Here is a 21,614-nt window from a genome sequence, read left to right on the forward strand (position 1 = left end):
TGCCAGATACACCCACATCCCCTGACTGAATTAAAATGAAGAGCACTTCAATTAAAGCTGCTTTTAAACATAAATCTGAAAATCTGAAATAAAAACAAAGTGTGCTGGAAATACTCAGCAGGTCTGGCAGCAGCTGTGCCTCGGACCCCATCCTTTCTGATCTGACCCCTTGCCGTGTATTCACTATACCCTTTGACCTTCCCCTCTCTAACGCTGAACGATCTGTACTCAAAGGACTCAGTTTTATCCCCTTACGCTCCCACCTCACTGAATTTCACGTTCGGCATGACATTGAGCTCTTTTTCCGTCGCCTTCACCTCCGTGCTCACTTCTTTGACCAGGAATCCTCCCCCTAACCAGCAGACCCATTCACCTGCCTCCAGTACTCCCCCTCCACCTGGACCCCTCCCTCAAGCCTCTTACCCGCTCTTGATCGTTTCATTGAGAACTGCCGGCGAGAAATCGGCAGTCTCAATTTTGCTACTCCCCTCACTCACTCTAACCGGTCATCCTCTGAACATGCTGCACTCCATTCTCTCAGGTCTAACCCTGACATTGCTATCAAACCTAATGCCAAAGGTGGTGCTGCTGTTGTCTGGTGCACTGACCTCCACCTTGCAGAGGCTGAATGCCAACTCTCAGACACTTCTTCCTACCTTCCCCTGGACCATGACCCCACCACCGAACACCAAACTACTGTCAAGGGACAGTCACTGACTTCATCTCCTTGGGAGATTTTCCCTCTACAGCTTCCAACCTAATCATCCTGCAAACCCTGGGCAGCCCGCCTCTACCTCCTTCCTAAAATCCACAAACAGGACTGCCCTGGCAGACCCATTGTTTCAGTCTGTTCCTGTCCCACTGAACTTAATTCTTCCTATCTTTTCTCCCCTGGTCCAGTCTCTTCCCACCTACATCCATGACTCTTCTGACACCCTATGTCATTTTGACAATTTCCAGTTTCCTGGCCCTAATTGCCTCCTCTTCACGATGGACGTCCAATTTCTCTACACCTCCATTCCCCACCTGGACGGTTTGAGGGCTCTCCGCTTCTTCCTTGAACAAAGGCCCAACCAGTCACCATCCACCACCACCCTCCTCTCTCTGGCTGAACCAATTCTCACATTAACCATTTCCCCTTCAACTCCATTCACGTGTTGCTATGAGTACCTGCATGGATCCGAGTTAAGCCTGTCTTTTTGTGGGATATGTTGAACATTTCTTGTTCCAGTCCTACTCGGGCCCCCTCGCCCAACTCTTTTTCCGGTACACTGATGACTATCAGTGCCGTTTCCTGCTCCCATCCCGAACTGGTAAACTTTTATCAACTTTGCTTCCAATTTCCATCCTTTTACCTTCACATGGTCCATCTCCAACACTTCCCTTCCCTGACTTCTGAGTCTCCATCTCTGGGGATAGGCTGTCAACTAATATTCATTATAAGCCCAACTCCCACAGCTACCTCGACTACACTTCTTCACACCCTGCTTCCTGTAAGGACTCCATTCCATTCTCCATCTCTGACGCATCTGTTCTGATGATGCAACCTTCCATGACAGCGCTTCCGATGTGTCTTCCTTTTTCCTCAACCATGGATTCCCCTCCACTGTGGTTGACAGGCCCTCAACAGTGTCCGACCCATTTCCCGCACTTCTGCCCTCACCCTTTCCCCTCCCTCCCAGAACCGCGACAGGGTTCCTCTTGTCCTCACTTTCCACCCCACCAGCCTCCACATCCAAAGGATCATCCTCTGCCATTTCCACCACCTCTAGCATGATGCCATCAACAAACACATCTTCCCCTCCCCTCCCGTCAGCATTCCAAAGGGATCGTTCCCTCTGCGACACCCTGGTCCACTCTTCCATTACCCCCTAACACCTCGCCCCCTTCCCACGGCACCTTGCCATGCAATCGCAGGACATTGAATCCCTGTCCTTTTACCTCCTCTCTCCTCACTATCCAAGGCCCCAAACACTCCTTTCAGTTGAAGCAGCGATTTGCTTGTACTTCTTTCAATTTAGTATATTGTATTTGCTGCTCACAATGCAGTCTCCTCTACATTGGGGAAACCAAACGCAGATTGGGTGACGCTTTGCGGAACACCTCGCTACTCAGTAACTCTTACAGATTGGGATTGTAGATTAAATTTCAATTACCTTTCAATTATTATTTAAATTAACCAAAACCTTTGCATTACAGTCCAACAAGAAGTCTTCTCCCATAATGAATGATGCAACAAAATTACTAGCTTCATACCATTCTTGACTACAGATTGTGTGGAGCAGCTGAAAATTTCAATGATTCATAAGGTGAATGAAAGTATATTCACTACTTACTGATCCCTTTTCAATTACTCTGTTGAGCATGACAACACCCCTCGACTTCTGCTCCCAAACCATTTCCCAGAAATGACCACAAGTATTCTGAAGAGGACCCTGTAAAAGCAACAAAAATTAATTCTTGCATGCTGTCATTCTATGTGACTAAGTACAATGCAAAATCGAGAACAATTATCCAAAATCAAAAGTTGCTAACTCCTTCTGTAACTCTCAAAGTTTAGTTTAGTTTAGTTTAGTTTAGAGATACAGCACTGAAACAGGCCCTTCGGCCCACCGAGTCTGTGCCGACCATCAACCACCCATTTATACTAATCCTACACTAATCCCATATTCCTACCACATCCCCACCTGTCCCTATATTTCCCTACCACCTACCTATACTAGGGGAAATTTATAATGGCCAATTAACCTATCAACCTGCAAGTCTTTGGCATGTGGGAGGAAACCGGAGCACCCGGAGGAAACCCACGCAGACACAGGGAGAACTTGCAAACTCCACACAGGTAGTACCCAGAATTGAACCCGGGTCACTGGAGCTGTGAGGCTGCGGTGCTAACCACTGCGCCGCCCACAAGGCTCTATCAGAGATTTGAAAGCTTCAACTGACTGACAATGATAGGGGACATAGAAAGAAGTGGAAAAGCCAAAGTTAAAGTACAAATTATATTCAGTTTAGCAAAAAAATTAAAATGGGGAAGAATCTACAGGGAAACCCCATTTAAATGGGAAAGAATCTACAGCAAATCAGTGAATACTTAACCACAGAATTCCTTCATGGTCTAAAATTCTATTTTCATTGGTAGAGTTCTTCCATAGAGTCCCATAAATTCCCATTACAGGCAGGAGCGAGGAGGAAGGGCTCAATGGATATCAACTGTAGAACCCTTCGAGTGATCCTTCCCACATCTCTAACTGGTTACACCAAACATTTTTTAAAAATCTCCACTGAGGATCAATAAATTCTAGTTGTCAGCCTCGGTTCAGTGGTAGGCCTCTCACCTCAGTCAGAAAGTTATGGATTGAAGCCCCACTCCAAAACATTTAATCCAGTCTGACAATTCAGCACCATACTGAGATTACTACACTGCTGGAAGTGCCATCTTTCACCGAGGATCTGTCTTCCCTTTAAAGGTGAACATAAAAGATCGCATGGCACTATTCGAACAAGAGCAGGGGAGTTCTTTCAGTGTCCTGGCTAATATTGATCACCCAACCAACATCTCTAACAAATGACTTGGTCATATATCTCATTGCTGTTTGTGGGATCTTATTGTGTTCAAATTGGCTGCCACATTTCCCTACATTACAGCATTGACTACTCTTCAAAAAGTATTTCATTGGCTGCAAAGTGCTTTAGGATGTTGAGGTTATGAAAGGCACTACACACATTCAAGTCTTTTCCTTTAAAAGATGGTTAGAATAAATTCAGACCATCTTAAAATATGGTGACTAGCATGCAGTGAAGCACATACTGAAAATTTAGATCTTTTCCTAGTGGGAAACTATAGAAGACAATTATTGTTGACCACATCCTTAACTAGTAATTAAACGATTAACCAGAGCACTTCCCTACATTACAGCGACTACACTTCAAAAGTACTTCATTGGTTGTAAAGTACTTTGAGGTTGGGAAAGGTGCGATATAAATCCAAATCTCTCTTTTTAAAACTATAAAAGGGATACAAACTTCAGTTCTACTGAAACTGTTCTGCTAGTTAAGTACTGCATGATTTTAACTGCTTCATAATATTCAACACAACAGATATACATCAACCCAGGACAATTCTAATGGATTAAGTAGTTTTTTTTTTAAATGCTGGGGGTGTGGGGTGGTGGAGAGGGTTTGCTTGGAACTGAACTGTTATTCTGGCATTGGATGCTCAACATTCAAATCAGAAACAAGATCTATATGCATTGGCAGATACTTTCCTTCCAAACAGACTTAGAAGCAGATTACATTGCAATTTTGCAGTGTACTTATGAGGGGTATTGGAACAAAGAGCTGCAGCATTTAAAAAAACACTACCGTATGCAATAAAAGAACGTTATTGCTGCATGGTGCAAATTCGTGTCTATAAGAGTTAATGGTTTAGGTCACAATGCAAAAATCAAAGCAGTTTAATACAATATGAATTTCTACTTTCTGAATTATATCACTTCAGTTACAGGAAAATTAAAAAGTATACCTTAATGTTAAGGTAAGTTATAATTTTAGATTTGGCACTGGTTTCTGGCAGCATGAAATACTGAAAACAAGGTGGAAATACAAATATTTGTCCTTACATAATGTTATACTGTTATAATGTTGTACTTTCATAACAGGTGCCACTAAATTCCAGCAACTGAATTTGTACACTTTTTTTGATCAAACTTCAGATTTAGATGCAGTCAGAAGAGGAAACAAAAGATTTTCATCAGCAAATATTTTTGGCACTTTCAATTCTAATTACATAGAGATACATTTTTTTTAAATTTATGGCGATGCTGTTTGATCCAAGTCCCAAAAGAGGTGGGACAAAAGTTTCTTCCCTGCTGGAGAAAGACATGAAATGAAATGTGTTTGGGTAATATTCAAGATGACTGCACTGCACCGGGTATAAACAGGGAAAATATTTAATTCCTTATCAGCTTCCTTTAGCTTGATGTGTTCACTCATGCCAAATGCTCAAAATGGTACTTCAGACATTAACTGAGGGCTTAATAATCAATATTAGGATAAAATAAAACCAATTTGGAGAACAAAACACTATGTACAGCTCTTAAAATTTCTCACCTGAGTCAGAATGTAGCTCCTTTGAGCCTCTTCCATTTTAATCAAGCTTGCATTGATATAATCATTATCACCTTGCTGTAGCTTAATTCGACTGTGATCAACTTTATATTTAAAAAAAAAAGAGCAGTGAGCATTATACATTTACTATATTTTTGACAATGCACATTAAAACCCAGGAAGAACCAATCAAGCTACATAGGAAGAACACATGTATAACAGTATATTAACATTAAGCCATATAAATACCATGGCTACAAGAGGTCAGAGGCTAGGAATCCTGCGGCGAGTAACTCACCTCCTGACTCCCCAAAGCCTGTCCGCCATCTACAAGGCACAAGTCAGGAATGTGATAGAATACTCTCCACTTGCCTGGATGGGTGCAGCTCCAACACTCAAGAAGCTCAACACAATCCAGCAGAAAGCAGCCTGCTTGATTGGCACACCATCCACAAACGATGCACAGTGACAGCAGTGTGTACCATCTGCAAGATGCACTGCAGCAACGCACCAAGGCTCCTCAGACAGCGCCTTGCAAACCCGCGATCTCTACCAACTAGAAGGACAAGGGCAGCAAATGCATGGGAACACCACTAGCTGCAAGTTCCCCTCCAAGTCACACACCATCCGGACTTGGAACTATATCGCCGTTCCTTCACTGTCGCGGGGTCAAAATCCTGAAACTCCCTTCCCAACAGCACTGTGGGTATGTACCTACCCCACATGGACTGCAGTAGTTCAAGAAGGCAGCTCACCACCAACTTCTCAAGGGCAATCAGGGATGGGTAATAAATGCTGGCCTGGCCAGCGATGTCCACATCCCATGAATGAATAAAAAAAAAACTAAACATTTGGATGAAATTTTACTTCTTTGTTTGTGGCAATGCATAATACATTCTTTAGAACCAAGCATTTTACCCAAAACAAACAGTAAGGAATATCTTAGAACATTGTGACAGGCCATCTTGAAATGGTCTGAATATGGTACTGGCTTGTCGATACGATATCATAAAACTGCTTTTAGTTTCATTTTAACAAAATTAACATAGGCAGGCAAACCCTTCAGATATTTACAAGTGTACCAATTTTATTATGTATACAATTAGCGAAATAAACTAAAATGAGATGCAATTTATCTGAAGAGTTCAAGAAACACTCCTGTTTGGATAATTGATCACACTGCATTAAAAATTAATTCAGCATAAAACCCATGAAACATACACACTTCTCTTTTTAAGCCTGTGGGGAGGGGTTTTCCTGGAAAGAGAAGTACAATAAACAAGTACAAATAAGGGAGAGAAATTCAATAACTAGATTAGAGCTTTTATATGCAGTATAATCCAAGTTTTGAAATATGGAGTGTTACAGTTAAGAGGTTCTCATCTCCACCTCAAAATTTCAAACTAATTCAAACTAAAAGGATGAGGTGAAAACCTGGATCCTGTGAATTGTCGTTGCAGTTGCCATAAAAACGTCTCTCTCAATTTATTTCTGCCCTAGGGTGTGAAGTTTCATTTAAGTGGGCTCTGTGCTTCCTGACCCAGGACCTTTAAGAATAGATATTCCATTTAATCCTGCACCTTACATCCCATCTTTTTCTATGGGCCGGACTTAAAACCAAAATGCAGTTCATTGGGTCTTTTGGCTCCCTGACAGGTAAGCCACATCTTGAGAAAGTAGGTGGCCTAATTAATAAAAATCTCAGACTGTTTTTGATTACTACTTGAGGCACTGCCTTACAGATTTATAAAAATATCTTCCTGCAATTACCTACCCTACCATTTATGAGGTCACATCGGTCAATCTTCTACACTTTCCCCCTCTTCCTGCCTGGCTCTCAACTTTTAATCAACTTGTCACTCAATTTGACCCTCTGCGAACTTTGAGCAGGTCTCTCTTCCAGATGTCTACCATTTGCACTTCTCTCAGATTTATTTTTACCAAGTGTGCTCAATTTCTCTGGCCTTTAAAAAAACTCAGCTATTCAACAAAAGGGCAGCCAATGGGTACTGGGTTTGAAGTGAGTACCAGGATCAGGCAAGGAATGGGTATCCAGGAACCACTAGAACACGAGACGAAGTAGAGTGGGGCAAGGAAGGAAGGAAGGCTGGCATAGGAGAGGCTGTAGACGGAGAAATCTGCAGTCTGAGAGTGCTCAGAAGGAACTGGGTTTAGAAGAGGCTAGAGTGACCCGAGGATGCACATACTCGAACATATTGTGGGTATAAAATAGGAAAGGGACCACAATTAAACATGAGATGAGTCAATTTGCATACTTCACAGTGTGGAGTCAGACACCTCAAACATTCCCAAGTTTTCTGCACACTAGCTAGACAAGGCTGTTTTTAATTATATAGATTTTTATGATTACAAACCCTTTCTGATTAGACATCAATTTACCATCTATCCAACTAGTATTCCTTCCTCAATCTTCCTTTTAGACGTCAGTCGTAATGTTACAAATTTAGCTCCATAAGCATTTAAATTAAAAAATTCTATTACTGTCGCGTTTTCGTCAACATATGGTTCTAAGATTTAATTGCACAATTACCCTACAGGTCTCCAAAACCCACTTACTGTCGAGAATTTTTAACTTCCAGGTACTAATGTATGTGGAGTACAGTCAATGCCATTTTATTGTATTAATTGGAGTTTAATTTCCTTCCAATTTTATTTTTCATAATAGAGTATGAATTAAAGTAGATTATTCCTTTTTATGCATGATGTAAAAAGTATCTTGATTTCTAATGTTTAACTGATATTTTGAATGCAGCAGTATTATACTTTAAATTGAAAAGAAACAGACCTGGATGCAATGTTTTATAACTGAGAAATTCAGAAACAATTATTTTCTACTTTGGAGCCATGTCTGACTCATCCTATTGTCTTGCATACTGGCACAGAAACCCTATTTTAAATTGTAGTATAACAGGCAATACTTTTAAACACCCATTAGCTGTCCCTATGAAAGCATTGTTTAACTTCTAGTTCGGTATCCTCTCTCTTGGATATATCTTGATTTGTCCTATAAATGGGTTCCTGCTCCCTCAATTCCCTCCCCAAATCAACAACTACCCACCCAACTCTTTCTCTGCCTCCACACTGGCTTATTTCAATGGTTCCCTCTCAAGAATTGCCCATCCTTATTTCAATACTATTATCCTCAAAAAATTCGACCCTTCCGACATATCAACTTTTTCACTCGAAGGTCCTTAAACACATTGTTGCCTTCAAGTTCCACACCCATCTCTCCTGAAATTCCTGGTCAATTCTCTCCAGTTTGGCTACTGCACTTTTAAATGCTTTAAATCAAAGTCATAAAAGACATCCTTTGTTGCTGTGACTATGATGTATTTTTTTGTTCTCAACCTTTCACATTCAGCAGTTGACACCATCCTTCCCCACCTCTTTCCTGTCATACAGCATAGTTCCATTTCCACCATTCCAAACATAACCACAGCAATGGTTTCTCTTCCCACATTCACCCGATTACTTCTTCCCTCAGACCCCGAAGTCCTACTGCTCTGTGACATCATCTGCAGCTACAAATTGAGCTTCCATATCTGCCCTATTGCTGCCCGGTTCTCCTCGCTCCATCACCTCTTTCAACTGATTACATGGAAATAACAGAAATAAATCAGTTGGTCCAACCAGTCTGTTTTGGTGTTTAGCTTCCACATGAGTGGTATTCCTAATCACATGTGCCTGCCCTGTCCTAAATCCCTTAAGTCACCTTCCCTTCTATCGAATTTATTTTTAAAATGTATGTTCACAGCTTCAATCACCAACTCTGGTAGCGTCTTACACCAGCTCTCAACCCTGTTCCAGAAAAAGGTTCTCTTGTTTTCTGCTCTAAATCTCTATTTAATTTTATATCTGTCTCCTCATTCCAGACACCCCAGTCTGTTTCTATCTACTATGTTCCATCTATTCATACTTTTAAACATTTCTAATCAAATTCATCTCATCTGTTCTATCGAAATCAGCCACCATTTTCCAAGTCACTTTTTTGTATTTGTATTTCACAAACATCCATCCAAAAGTGCGGCAACCAAAACTGCCGAGTCCACTTCATGTTATAGATAGATGCCTAAATATATTAATATGCATATTCAATACTGCTTGCCATAATGACATGCCATAGTTTTTTTTTAAATGGCCTCATCTACGTGAGGTGCTGCTCTTAATGTCTTGTGAACCTGAACACTCAAGTTTTCTCCAAAAGTACAAGTTTTTATTAAAAAAAAAACCTAAATGTACCACCTCATATCTCTCATCTTGCTTTAGCGAATTCAGGATTTACCTCCTCCTCAAAATTCTTTTTTGCAAAATACTTCATTACTGTAAGATTTTGAGATTCCCTTCTCAAATCCACTATTTGCTTTCCTTATTTTCTTGTATTCTCATTTTTAATCATACCTATAGGTTTGCCTGACAACTAGCATCAGATGGGAAAAAAATCAAAGCCACCAAACTCTGCCCCCTTACCACACCACTCTATCTTGGCAGCCAGATCAACCCTCAGTTGAGCTTTAAATCCCACACCTATCATCCCTTGAGGACTGCTTGCTCTCATCCCTGCCACATTACCGGCTTCCACACTACTTCAGTCCACCCCCACTGAAAAGTACTTATACCTTTGTTACTTTTAGACTTGACTTCATCAATACTAATCTCCTATTCTCTGCCCTGTTGCAAGATGGCTCCTGGGCTGTAAGCTCCCTGGGAAGCTCCCTTACTGTTCAACGATATCCATGGCCATCTGCTCCCATTCCTAATGTTTTCTCCCACCAACCTACCCTCTTAAACTGTTTAAACTCCCCTGGCTCTTTAAGTCAGTTCATTTTAGCTCTAACTCAAAGTTAACAGTTAGTTTAGTGTATGGTACCTGGGCCCACTGCCCTCCCCCAGCCACACCTGCTCTTTCTTTTCTCAACGAAATTGAACCGGCCGAAACTGAAGTGCACAGCTGTCGACACTTTAACCTCTGATCCTGCTGTCTTCACCGCCCAGAGTGTCTGCAGCCACGGCGTGCGGTAAGTCCATTGAGGTGAAGGAGGAGCAGCAGGACCCTAGAGAAGTCTTGAGAAAAGGTGCCCCGATCACCCAAAAAATCCACGAACGGCCCCCTGGCCGCAACTTCAAAGCGCCCGCGGGAGATGGCTCGGAGAGCTTCTGCAGCGCACTGTCGGCAATGCTGCATGCCTTTATTTAAACCACTGCAAACAAAAAAACCCTTAACGAATGTAATCACCTCTAAGTCTGCCAAAAGATGCTTCACCTCCCGAAGGACGTGGATGAGCTTTCCGGACGTCGATGGTGGGCACTGAGGAAATGGCTCATTACCTGCACCCGCTTTTCCCCCCCCCCTTTCCCCCCCCCACCCCCGTCCCCTTCCCTGCTCCACCCTCTCAGCTCACCCCCTCACAACCCAGTCCACCCCCCTCGCACCATCTTCCCCCCACATCCCCTTCCCCTGCACCCCCCACCCCCTTACAGCCCCCTTCCCAGCTCCCCCTCGCACCCCCCTCCCTCTGCCCCTCCCCCTCGCATCCCCTCCTCCCACCGGCACCATCCTACACCTGTGTAGGGGTCCCAACAACCCCACTGCCTTGTGGGCGTCTCGGGAGAGACCAAGGCTAAGGGAGTAAACCCTAACAGATAATCCGGAGCGGAACCCCGTAGGCGGTCATGTGTCACCTTTGGCATGTTTCCGGCAGTTCCTGCAGCCATACTGGTGCCAACCGTCGTGCCCTGCACTCCTTTGGACCCCACCAGAAAGGCCGAGAGGGGGGTTTTGACGACTGGGCAACTCTCAACCTCCATAAATTTGCCCAGGCATGCGCCATGGAGAGGTCACTCCATAGTTACCTCACAGCGATTGACACAACACGGAAGGCAGCAGTTGCGGGTTATAAGTCCAGATAAACTGGCGTAGAAACTGGGCGCCACGGGTTGCCTTTGTCGGTGGGAGAGGTCATTGCACCTCACTGGACAGCTACCGCCCGCCTCAAACCGGGCAGCCCCCGGTCAATAAGGTTCTGTCCCGCCACAGTCTACCTGCTTCAATGGGTGCTTGGAGCTCAGGGTCATTGCCCGAAAGGTGGACTGTTACACCACACCAAACAACATGAAAAAAGGAAAGAAGGTACCAGCCCTTCGCTTTGCAAGCTGGAACGTCAGAACTGTGTGTCCTGGCCTGTCGGAAGACCTTACACAAATCAACGATTCTCGGAAGACCGCCATCATTAATAACGAGCTCAGTAGACTCAATGTAGACATTGCAGCACTTCAGGAGACTCGCCTCCCCGCGAGTGGATCTCTAGCAGAGCAAGACTACACCTTCTTCTGGCAGGGCAGGGATCCTGAAGAACCAAGACAGCATGGAGTGGGCTTCGCCATCAGAAACTCCTTGCTCAGCATGATAGAGCCTCCCTCAAATGGCTCGGAACGCATACTGTCCATCCGACTGCTCACCACCTCTGGTCCACTACACCTACTCAGCATCTATACTCCAACACTCTGCTACCCACCTGAAGCTAAAGACCAGTTCTACGAGTAACTCCATATCATTAGCAGCATCCCTAACACCGAACACCTATTCCTGCTGGGGGACTTTAATGCCAGGGTTGGGGCCGACCATGACTCATGGCCCTCCTGCCTTGGGCGCTATGGCGTTGGAAGGATGAATGAGAACGGGCAGAGACTGCTTGAGTTGTGTACCTATCATAATCTCTGCATCACCAACTCGTTCTTTCACACTAAACCCTGTCACCAGGTTTCATGGAGGCACACAAGATCGCGTCGTTGGCACCAGCTAGACCTCATTGTCACAAGGTGAACCGCCTTAAACAGTGTTCAAATCACACGCAGCTTCCACAGTGCGGACTGCGACACCGACCACTCCCTGGTGTGCAGCAAGGTGAGACTCAGACCAAAGAAGTTGCATCATTCCAAGCAGAAGGGCCACCCGCGCAGAATTTTTCACCCACAGCTGTTACAAAAATTTCTAAATTCACTTGCAACAGCCCTTCAAAACACTCCCACAGGGGATGCTGAGACCAAGTGGGCCCACATCAGAGACGCCATCTATGAGTCAGCTTTGACCACCGACGGCAAAAGTGCGAAGAGAAATGCAGACTGGTTTCAATCTCATAATGAAGAGCTGGAACCTGTCATAGCCGCTAAGCGCATTGCACTGTTGAACTACAAGAAAGCCCCCAGTGATTTAACATCCGCAGCACTTAAAGCAGCCAGAAGCACTGCCCAAAGAACAGCCAGGCGCTGCACAAACGACTACTGGCAACACCTATGCAGTCATATTCAGCTGGCCTCAGACACCGGAAACATCAGAGGAATGTATGATGGCATGAAGAGAGCTCTTGGGCCAACCATCAAGAAGATCACCCCCCTCAAACCTAAATCAGGGGACATAATCACTGACCAACACAAACAAATGGACCGCTGGGTTGAGCACTACCTAGAACTGTAATCCAGGGAGAATGCTGTCACTGAGACTGCCCTCAATGCAGCCCAGCCTCTACCAGTCATGGATGAGCTGGACATACAGCCAACAAAATCGGAACTCAGTGATGCCATTAATTCTCTAGCCAGCGGAAAAGCCCCTGGGAAGGACAACATTACCCCTGAAATAATCAAGAGTGCCAAGCCTGCTATACTCTCAGCACTACATGAACTGTTATGCCTGTGCTGGGACGAGGGAGCAGTACCTCAGGACATGCGCGATGCCAATATCATCACCCTCTATAAAAACAAAGGCGACCGCGGTGACTGCAACAACTACCGTGGAATCTCCCTGCTCAGCATAGTGGGGAAAGTCTTTGCTCGAGTCGCTCTAAACAGGCTCCAGAAGCTGGCCGAGCGCGTCTACCCTGAGGCACAGTGTGGCTTTCGTGCAGAGAGATCGACCGTTGACATGCTGTTCTCCCTTCGTCAGATACAGGAGAAATGCCGTGAACAACAGATGCCCCTCTACATTGCTTTCATTGATCTCACCAAAGCCTTTGACCTCGTCAGCAGACGTGGTCTCTTCAGACTACTAGAAAAGATCGGATGCCCACCAAAGCTATTAAGTATCATCACCTCATTCCATGACAATATGAAAGGCACAATTCAACATGGTGGCTCATCAGAGCCCTTTCCTATCCTGAATGGCGTGAAACAGGGCTGTGTTCGCGCACCCACACTTTTTGGGATTTTCTTCTCCCTGCTGCTTTCACATGCGTTCAAATCCTCTGAAGAAGGAATTTTCCGCCACACAAGATCAGAGGGCAGGTTGTTCAACCTTGCCCGTCTAAGAGCCAAGTCCAAAGTACGGAAAGTCCTCATCAGGGAACTCCTCTTTGCTGACGATGCTGCTTTAACATCTCACAATGAAGAGTGCCTGCAGAGTCTCAGACAGGTTTGCGGCTGCCTGCAATGAATTTGGCCTATCAGGCTCAAGAAAACGAACATCATGGGGCAGGACGTCAGTAATGCTCCATCCATCAATATTGGCGACCACGCTCTGGAAGTGGTTCAAGAGTTCACCTACCTAGGCTCAACTATCACCAGTAACCTGTCTCTAGATGCAGAAATCAACAAGCGCATGGGTAAGGCTTCCACTGCTATGTCCAGACTGGCCAAGAGAGTGTGGGAAAATGGCGCACTGACACGGAACACAAAAGTCCGAGTGTATCAGGCCTGTGTCCTCAGTGCCTTGCTCTATGGCAGCGAGGCCTGGACAACGTATGCCAGCCAACAGCGACGTCTCAATTCATTCCATCTTCGCTGCCTCCGGAGAATACTTGGCATCAGGTGGCAGGACCGCATCTCCAACACAGAAGTCCTCGAGGCGGCCAACATCCCCAGCTTGTACACACTACTGAAGTCAGCGGCGCTTGAGATGGCTTGGCCATGTGAGCCGCATGGAAGATGGCAGGATCCCCAAAGACATATTGTACAGCGAGCTCGCCACTGGTATCAGACCCACCGGCCGTCCACGTCTCCGCTTTAAAGACGTCTGCAAACGCGACATGAAATCCTGTGACATTGATCACAAGTCGTGGGAGTCAGTTGCCAGCGTTCGCCAGAGCTGGCGGGTAGCCATAAAGACGGGGCTAAAATGTGGCGAGTCGAAGAGACTTAGTAGTTGGCAGGAAAAAAGACAGAGGCGCAAGGTGAGAGCCAACTGTAAAACAGCCCCGACAAACAAATTTCTCTGCAGCACCTGTGGAAGAGCCTGTCACTCCAGAATAGGCCTTTATAGCCACTCCAGGCGCTGCTTCACAAACCACTGACCACCTCCAGGCGCGTATCCATTGTCTCTCGAGATAAGGAGGCCCAAAAGAAAGAAAGAATTCTCTGCCCGCCATAAATTATAGCTTGTCCAAAACTTTACGGCATCCACCTGACTCTGCTCATTCATCATTCCATCCTACATAGCAGGATGGGAGCCAATATCCTAAATTTAGCATATCACAAATCTCTCCACCTCTCCTTTTCAAAACCTTCTCTAAACTCATGTTTTGGTGAAACATTTGCACATCCCTCCAAATCTACCCCTGGTGTGGCATCTGTTTATATCGATTTACAAAGTGCCTTGGGACTTTTTAACATTAAAGACTTATAGAATTGCAAGTTGTTGCGTTATTAAAGCTGGGTGCAGGAGAGAGGGAAGGAGGGAGTATATGGCGGAAGCAATTGCATGAATAATTATCTTTGAGACAAGAAATCCATGAGCTCCTAGCATTTAATACCTGAAAAGTGGGGCGAGGACAGCAGTTGAATGAGACTTTTGGTTGTACAGAAAAGTCCTTATACTACAGAATCATCCTGGAGGATGAAACTGTTCTGCTTGATGAAAACCAAGTAGGGTAATACAGCATGCGGTTAAGACAAGTCTGATGATTAGGCCAAGTTTTTTTAAAAATTCATTCATGGGATGTGGATGTCACTGGCTATGCCAGCATTTATTGCCCATCCCTAATTGCCCTTGAGAAGGTGGTGGTGAGCTGCCTTCTTGAACCACTGCAGTCCATGTGAGGTAGGTACACCCACAGTGCTGTTAGGAAGGGAGTTCAGGATTTTGACCCAGTGACAGTGAAGGAACGGCGATATAGTTCCAAGTCAGGATGGTGTGTGACTTGGAGGGGAACTTGCAGGTGATGGTGATCCCATGCATCTGCTGCCCTTGTCCTTCTTGTTGGTAGAGGTCGTGGGTTTGGAAGGTGCTGTCTGAGGAGCCTTGGTGCATTGCTGCAGTGCATCTTGTAGATGGTACACACTGCTGCCACTGTGCGTCGGTGGTGGAGGGAGTGAAAGTTTCTCGATGGTGTGCCAATCAAGCAGGCTGCTTTGTTCTGAATGCTGTCGAACTTCTTGAGTGTTGTTGGAGCTGCACCCATCCAGGCAAGTGGACAGTATTCTATCACACTCCTGACTTGTGCCTTGTAGATGGTGGACAGGCTTTGGGAAGTCAGCAGTTGAGTTACTCGTCGCAGGATTCCTAGCCTCTGACCTGCTCTTGTAGCCATGGTATTTATATGGTTACTCCAGTTCAGTTTCTGGTCAATGGTAGCCCCTCGGATGTTGATAGTGGGGTATTCAGCGATGGTAATGCCATCGAATGTCAAGGGTAGATGGTTAGATTCTCTCTTGTTGGAGATGGTCATTGTCTGGCACTTGTGTGGCATGAATGTTACTTGCCACATCAGCCCAAGCCTGGATATTGTCCAGGTCTTGCTGCATTTCTACACGGACTGCTTCAGTATTTGAGGAGTCGCGAATGGTGCTGAACATTGTGCAATCAGCGAACATCCCCACTTCTGACCTTATGATTGAAGGAAGGTCATTGATGAAGCAGCTGAAGATGGTTGGGCCTAGTACACTACCCTGTGGAACTCCTGCAATAAGTTGTGCCAAGTACGTTAGAGTTTGAGCCCCTCTGATTTGAGGGAGAAAGGTTGCGGCTATTTCAGTGAATCAGCTGATCATCATTGATTTGATGGGAACAAGGTCGGCCAAGACAAAGTAGTTGTTGAGCAAGTTGAAGGCTGAATGGCAAGGAGTGGAAGATTCCTGTTGCTTCCTGTCTCTGAAGAATCCCTGCATCAAGCTGTACTGTTGCCTCCTGCATTTAAGAAACCCTGAATGCTTGCAGAAATCTTGTCTCTTTAAAAAGAAATTTTGTATCGAATGTGTACAGTACAGTACAGACACCTGTTGCTACACCACTGATGGAAGACCTATGTGAAGCCTGCTGCAGTTGAATTTCCTTGAATGCCTACCCATCACAGACTGTTCATCAACCACGCCTGGAAAGATTTCGAGTGGCATCCAACTATTCGATTTTGGGACACCTTGCCTAACTGAAGATCTCCCTTCCAGATCACGACAGACTAAGTTATTTTATTATTCCTTTCATTCTTATGAAACAACTGTAAACCAACAATCCTTTTTTCCCCAGTTAACCGGTTTTTGGATGGACGTGTGCAAGCGCATGTGGGCGAGGGAAATAAGCAGTCTTAATATCTCAATTTGTATACTGATTTACTTCATTATTGGTTGAGACATGGTTTTATAATAAATAGTTAATTTTGATGTCGATTAAAGGTGTGCTTTTTTCTGGAGACAAATAGAGAATCTAATTGGCTGTTTTTGGTAAGTGGGAAAATTTATTGATATGCTGTGACCTATGGAAAAGTGGGACTGAATTAATGCACTCCTCCCGCCTCAGTCGTATCAAACTGTAAACCAATGGCCCTGATTATGACTTGGTAATGGGCAACAAGACACTTCAAATATTAAATAAATAGCATGTTTATTGTGGATTATCTTCTCCTAAATATATACTGATTACAAAAATATGGTTCTGACAGGTCCTGCTTACATCACATCCATCGGTTTAGACAACAATTGGCAGTTTGGAGAAAGGACAAAAAACCTATAGGCAACAGGCTAAAGTGGGAGTGTAACACAATAAAAATCTTATTTTTTTCATTTTCTCTACATTTTTTTTGAATGAGAAGTGTCAAACATCTGGTTTAGAACACAAATGCAGTCAATAAATGCACACGTTTTTAAACCAATAGTAAGTGTAGCACAAATTCATCAACATACACCATTCAACTTTTACTTTGTCAATTAACATTTAACAACGCTACTTTCTAGAGTATTTCATATGAAGGAAGTTCCATTCTAGCAGGAAATTTAAATGTAATACACGCACATCTTTTACAGCAATTAAAACCTTTTTCCTTGTACTTACATGGGCTGACATCTCTATATCTGTTCCGATTTCTATTTTCTGGAAGCTTGGCTACTTTACAAGGGAAGTCGCTGGCTTGATGTCGGATTTCCTGGAGTTGCAAAATGGGAAATATTTTAAATGAGGCATGAACATTCCGGGGTAACTCCATCCTAATAGTACAACCAGTTTGCACTATTGTATTAAGCAAACAGAAGAAAACTGGCAAAACACTGCCTAAGACAATTACTTAATTAAAACAGTAATGCAAACATGAAAGGTTGACAGCATGAATCATGTCTGGAAGAGTGATTGTCAACAACTTTCTCTTTTCCTCCAAGCTTTAAATTCTTTCATAGCAATGTTAATCGTATTTTAAACAAATTACAGTGGACAGAGGTACTCAGTTTGACTTGAGGTACATTGACCAAACCTGAGTGAATCTGGGAGCTGGAGTTTCCAAATACAAGCGAAATGAAACTGCACTGTGCAATATTAACATTTGCAACGCATAACTGCTAAGTACCAAAGCTAAGCAATATTGATGCTTTAGAAGCGCAAGATTGAAAGCAAGTCAAGTAGCTCTTGTTACGATCAGGTGAGAAAGGTGTCCAGGGGTCTTTCTCAACCTTCACCTGGTCTTATTCTAACAGAGTTTTGTTTTAAGCACCGTGTTTTGAGGTCCCCCTTGGTGAATCCTTGTTCACCACTTTCCAATTATAAAGCAAAGAAATGAGCACAAACAGGCTTTCTTAGGTTTAAAGAAGAAAAGTGAAATTTATTAAAACTTAAACTCTAATTCGGTTAATGCCTATGGATACACCCGCACCCCACGCTAGCATGCATACAGGATACGCGTATGCAAATAGAGACAGAAAAGAGAAGAAAAATAGTGGAGAGGTTTGAGGCGATCTCTGAAGAGGGGCTTTTGTTACTGTGCTTAGAGCTCACTGTATTTCTTGTTTGTAGGTAGATCTCGCTTTTCGTTGGGGCCCAGTATTCTTCTTAAATCTTGTTCACTGTAGGAGACTTTTCTCTCTCGGGGTTCATATGTCTTCAATGGATTCCGAAGCTGGTGAGAACGAGATGAGAGCAGACAGGAGAGAGGTGTTCTCAATCCAGGAGTAAGGAGCTTTCTGTCTTCAAACACTGCTTCGCCAATTTAAAGCTTCCCTAGTTGGCCAGCAGGTGGTCACGTGACCGACTGATTTGGCCAGGTTTCTTGTGTATTGGGGAGCAGGGACTGGTTCCTTTGTTCAAACACTGTCCGCTAGTAGGAAAAAAATATCTTTCCAGCCAGGGGCTTGGCAACACCTTCGAATAGGTCTTTTCTTCCCAGCAACAATTTTTAAAATTTAATGTCCACATGGTGAAATATGTGTGCCTCATTCTTGGCGGGTGAGAGGCCTGCATGACACACTGTTTAATTACTAGCTCATTCAGAACTACTGAAAAGCCAGTGTCGGTCATATGGAAGGAATGCCCTTTTCCGGCAGTTCTTTATGCAATAGTTTCTCTCCACATCCTCACTTTTTAACCCCTGTTCCAGGTCACCGAGACAATCTTTCCCCTCCACTCTACGTGACCCTGATCATAGACACACTCCTCAATGCTTCTGCCTCCTTTATTTATTTTATATTTAGAGATACAGCACTGAAACAGGCCCTTCGGCCCACTGAGTCTGTGCCGACCATCAACCACCCATTTATACTAATCCTACACTAATCCCATATTCCTACCACATCCCCACCTGCCCCTATATTCCCCTACCACCTACCTATACTAAAGGCAATTTATAATGGCCAATTTACCCATCAACCTGCAAGTCTTTGGTGGTGGGAGGAAACTGGAGTACCCGGTGAAAACCCACGCAGACACAGGGAGAGCTTGCAAACTCCACACAGGCAGTACCCAGAATTGAACCCGGGTCGCTGGAGCTGTGAGGCTGCGGTGCTAACCACTGCGCCGCCCTTTCTGCCACTTGGCTTGGAGTCCATCTCTGCTATGTCCTTTGTAGATGTAAATTCCTGATATTTCAAAACACATCAGAAATTTTCAACCACAGCATACAGCACAGTTGGATTCTCAAGTAAAGCAGTAGCAGAAAACAGCACTAAAATAAAAGCAAAATACTGCGGATGCTGGAAAGCTGTTCAATTGCATTAACACCTAATTTGTACTAATGCTTTGTCTTTCAACACACCATTAACATATTGTTTGCCTTTGCTCCGTGACCTTTTGGTCAGCTATGTGGCCTGGTCCAATCTGGACCTCCTTTGTTATCTCTTGCCCCAACCCCACCTCACTTGCTTATAACCTGTGACTTTTCTAATATTTGTCAGTTCCGATGAAGGGTCACTGACCCGAAACGTTAACTCTGCTTCTCTTTCCACAGATGCTGCCAGACCTGTTGAGTGGTTCCAGCATTTCTTGTTTTTATAGCAGAAAACAGCAATTTTCCTGGGTGGAAGTACTGCAGGGAACTTGAATTGTCCTGTAGAAGTACACATTTACATGAATTATTTCCTGATGTCAGTGGAGTAACATTGCCAAACTGTCCTGCCCTGCCAGTGATTTAGACTCTACAATGCTATCATTTCTACAAATTGATCCCAGTTTGGCATTTACCTTGTTCACCCAGAGGAATGCAGGTGTAATCACAAGAGGGGCACAAAATGATTTATGAAAAAAAAAGCACACACAAATTGTTTCTTTCAGGGAATGCAGTCAGCAGTTAATATCCTTTTTTGGAAACAACCTGGAAGGGGGGGGGGGGGCAGGGAGCAAAAAAACTGGAGCAATTTGCTTTCACTTTCAGACTGCCACTCAATTTCACAGCTGCAGTCTTAATCTCTATTTCGGAGCTTGGTGAGAAACTCCAAGGAAATAACAGAACCAATCAGGTCTAAAAATATTCTGGTGCGTTTGCGGACAGTGTTAAACTGCCACTCCTCTTCAACTTTTCTTGCCTTTCTCCAGAATCAACTGCTGAAATGCACTCATTGTCACTTTTGCTCACAGTATGATATCATAGCTTTTACAGAAACATGGCTTAAGGAGGGACAGGAATACCAGCCCAATGTTTCTGGTTATAGGGTTTTCAGACATGATAGGGAGGGGCATAAGAAAGGAGGGGGAGTGGCAATTTTGGTCAAAGAAACTATTACAGTTGTGAGGAGGGATGATATGTTGAAAGGTTCATCAAATGAGGCCAAATGGATCGAGCTAAGGAGCAAAAAAGGGGCAATCACACTGCTGGGAGTGTACTATAGACCCCCAGTCAGAGGGAGATAGAAAAACGGATATGTCGGCAAATCTCTGAGAAGTGCAAGAACAATAGGGCAGTAATAGTAGGGGATTTTAATTACCCCAATACTAACTGGGATAGTTTTAGTGTGAAAGGAATTGAGGGAGCAGAATTCTTGAGGAGCATTCAGGAGAACTTTTTTGGTCTGTATGTAGCAAGTCCAATAAGAGAGGACACAAAAACAAGAAATGCTGGAATCACTCAGCAGGTCTGGCAGCATCTGTGCAAAGAGAAGCAGAGTTAACGTTTCGGGTCAGTGACCCGAAACGTTAACTCTGCTTCTCTTTCCACAGATGCTGCCAGACCTGCTGAGTGATTCCAGCATTTCTTGTTTTTGTTTCAGATTTCCAGCATCCACAGTATTTTGCTTTTATTTTAGCCAATAAGAGAGGGTTCTGTTTTAGACTTAGTTTTAGGAAATGAAGATGGGCAGGTGGAAGGAATGGCAGTGCGAGAGCTTTTGGTGGTAGTGATCATAATTCAGTCAGTTTTAACAATTATGGAAAAGGACAGAGATAGAACACGAGTTAGAGTTCCCAATTGGGGCAAGGCCAATTTTATTAAACTGAGGAGTGATTTAGCGAAAGTGGGCTGGAAACAGCTACTTGAAGGTAAATCAGTGTCAGAGCAGTGGGAGGCAATCAAAGGGAAGATTCAAGGGGTTCAGAGTAAGCATATTCCCACTAAGAAAGAGGGTGAGACGGCCAAATCTAGAACCCAATGGATGTCAAGGAGCCTACAGGGTAAGATAAGGCAGAAGAGGAAAGCTTATGTCCAACACTTGGAGAACGGAATACTACAGAAAACCGAGAGGAGTATAGAAAATGGAGGGGTGAAATCAAAAAGGAAATCAGGAAAGCAAAGAGAGGGTATGAAAGAATATTGGCAAGCAAAACCAAGGTGAACCCAAAGATGTTTTAGCAATACATTAAGAGTAAGAGGATAACTAAA

At 44.1% G+C, this 21,614-nt stretch overlaps 1 protein-coding gene across 2 annotated transcripts in view; it reads right to left on the reverse strand.

The window, feature by feature from the left end:
• Positions 1-21,614, reverse strand: part of LOC137378098 (tyrosine-protein phosphatase non-receptor type 1-like) — a 169,902-nt gene that overhangs the window by 30,991 nt on the left and 117,297 nt on the right. For both annotated transcript variants that reach the window (XM_068048193.1, XM_068048194.1), the window contains 3 exons: positions 17,378-17,468; positions 5,113-5,213; positions 2,337-2,435 (listed from right to left, as the gene is read on the reverse strand). In XM_068048193.1, coding sequence (XP_067904294.1) covers positions 2,337-2,435; positions 5,113-5,213; positions 17,378-17,468 — 291 coding nt within the window. The remainder of the gene's footprint in view (positions 1-2,336; positions 2,436-5,112; positions 5,214-17,377; positions 17,469-21,614) is intronic.

This window comes from Heterodontus francisci, chromosome 16 (genome assembly GCF_036365525.1).
Source record: "Heterodontus francisci isolate sHetFra1 chromosome 16, sHetFra1.hap1, whole genome shotgun sequence".
NCBI lineage: Eukaryota > Metazoa > Chordata > Chondrichthyes > Heterodontiformes > Heterodontidae > Heterodontus > Heterodontus francisci.